The following is a 2181-nucleotide window of genomic DNA, read 5'->3' as shown; positions in this document are numbered from 1 at the left end:
CCCCCCTTTTGGTAAATATATATGCCTACATGCTATTATTAGTAGACATTAAAGTTATTTGCTTCATTCAAAGCATTCAAAAGATTCCCCCCCCCCAAACTTCTTTTGATTAGGAATCCTGTTTGCTCTTGATATGTGTGTCTCTATGAATAGATTAGGGAGAAACTTGTCCTTTTGTAATTAAAAAAGACGAAAAGGGAGTTGCAGTTGGGTCTCACCATCGACCCACAATTTCTGCTCAAGGGGGGATAGTAAAAAGTGTTAGAACTGAGGTGCCTGGGTGGCTCAGTGGACTGAGCATCCAACTCGTGATTTCGGTTCAAGTCATGAAGCCATGGTTGGTGGGGCTGAGCCATGCATCGGGCTCTGTGCTGGCAGTGGGAGCCTGGTTGGGATTCTCCCTCTCCTTCTTTTTCTCTCAAAATAAATAAACTTAAAAAAAAAAAAAAAACAGAAGAGTCTACTGCTCCTGGACTGGTAGCATGATCAACTTCCTAAATTTAGCTTTAAGATCAATGTGGGAATCCCTCAGTTGTCTGCCTCCTTTCCAATCAACAAGCAAACAAAGCCAGACCTGAGGTTCAGTCTGAGGGTAAAAAAAAGTCATGTATATACCTGAATATTGATGGGCTCTGAATTTAATAAAGAATAAAAACCAGGAGAATCCATTTGACCCATTTCAGCCTCTTGATGTCCTGAAATTTCCATCTCACTGTGACGAAAAGAATCAAGGTATGATCTAACTCAAAAATGGGTTGTTATTCAAGAAGAAAGGGAAAAAATAGGGACCATTTCTAGCTTCAGATGGGACTATTTCTGAAAATAGGAGACGGAGCATCGCCAGTGAGGTTAAAGCAAGAACTGCCGGGAATCTTCCAGTAGGCTCTTCAGTTATTGTTCTGATCATTGCAGGAAGCTTCCTGATACCATTTTCTATATCCACCCAGGCCGTCTTGGTCACAAACTACCATTTATCTTCCTCCAGACTTTTTTTTTTTTATGTTTTATTTATTTCTAGGAGAGAGAGAGAGAGAGAGACGGCGTGAGCAGGGGAGGGTCAGAGAGAGAGGGAGTCACAGACGGAAACAGGCTCCAGGCTCTGAGCTGGCAGTCAGCACAGAGCCCGACGCGGGGCTCGAACCCACGAACCGCGAGATCAAGACCTAAGCGAAAGTCGGACGCTTAAGCGACTAAGCCACCCAGGCGCCCCCCTCCAGACTTTCTTATGCGTGAAGAATGTGTGAGGAAAGTAAAGAATGACAATTTACGTGAACCCTGGAGTCAGCCTGCCTGGGTGTGATCTATTGTAATGACCCGGGGCCACCTCTGGAAGCCTCAATTTCCTCCCATTAAAATGGAAAGGGTGACAGCCCTTTATAAGGTTCTTGTTAGGATTAATCTAAGATAATGCATACAAAGCATTTAGCACAAGACACTGAGCATACTAAGTACCTAATAAACAAAAGTCATTCTCACGGCGATTCTTTGCTTCCTATTCCCATCCGTGAGCAGTTTTTTCCCCGTTATTTCTCAACATAACCCTTTCTTTCAGGACTGTTGATCTCAGAGGCCTCTGGTCCCTCATATCCCTGAGTCATCATCATTAAAATGCCGGATTTCTGAAGTCATTCCTCCCCCTCCTGCTCTCTAGGGCTCCCTCTCCTGTCTGCTTAGCTCTGGTGGGGGCCCAGACCGAAATTCCGTGACCACGAGTCTCTGTCGGAGCTCGGCCTTGGAAGAACATCCCCACTCCTCTTGGAGACCACCTAAAGTGCGACAAAACTGATCCCCACTAGACTGTGAGAAACGCTCCAGATCCCGAGTGGCGCGAGCCGGGAGGTGGGGCCTCGCGCCGAGGCGAGAACGAGGCCAGGGGCGGGGCTCTGCTCGGAGGTGAGAGCGAGGCCACACCCCGAGGTGAGCGTGCCGGGGGCGGGGCCACATCCGACGTGGTCGCGAGGCCGGGGGCGTGGCCGCTCCGGGGAGCCGCCCGAACCCTTAGGGATGCTNATCAGCACCCGCCGAGCCGGACAGCGCCTGCTGCATGGAGCTGCCCGCCGCGGCCGCGGACGCAGTCGCGAGTCCAGCCGCCGCCGCCCTCATCTCCTTCCCCGGGGGCCCCGGGGAGCTGGAACTGGCGTTAGAGGAGGAGCTGGCGCTTCTGGCGGCCGGGGAACGGCC

At 50.3% G+C, this 2181-nt stretch overlaps 1 protein-coding gene across 1 annotated transcript in view; it reads left to right on the top strand.

Moving 5' to 3' along the window:
* The window catches only part of BICDL1 (BICD family like cargo adaptor 1), a 138877-nt gene that overhangs the window by 32675 nt on the left and 104021 nt on the right, over window positions 1-2181 (top strand). Inside the window, exons 2-3 of the mRNA XM_077766048.1 lie at window positions 1797-1917; window positions 2016-2178. Of these exons, the coding sequence (XP_077622174.1) occupies window positions 1797-1917; window positions 2016-2178 (284 nt within the window). The remainder of the gene's footprint in view (window positions 1-1796; window positions 1918-2015; window positions 2179-2181) is intronic.

This window comes from Crocuta crocuta, unplaced genomic scaffold (assembly GCF_008692635.1).
Source record: "Crocuta crocuta isolate KB4526 unplaced genomic scaffold, BGI_CrCroc_1.0 scaffold339, whole genome shotgun sequence".
Taxonomy (NCBI): Eukaryota; Metazoa; Chordata; class Mammalia; order Carnivora; family Hyaenidae; genus Crocuta; species Crocuta crocuta.
Note: the sequence above shows the minus strand (reverse complement) of the source record. Positions and strands in the feature narration are given on the sequence as shown.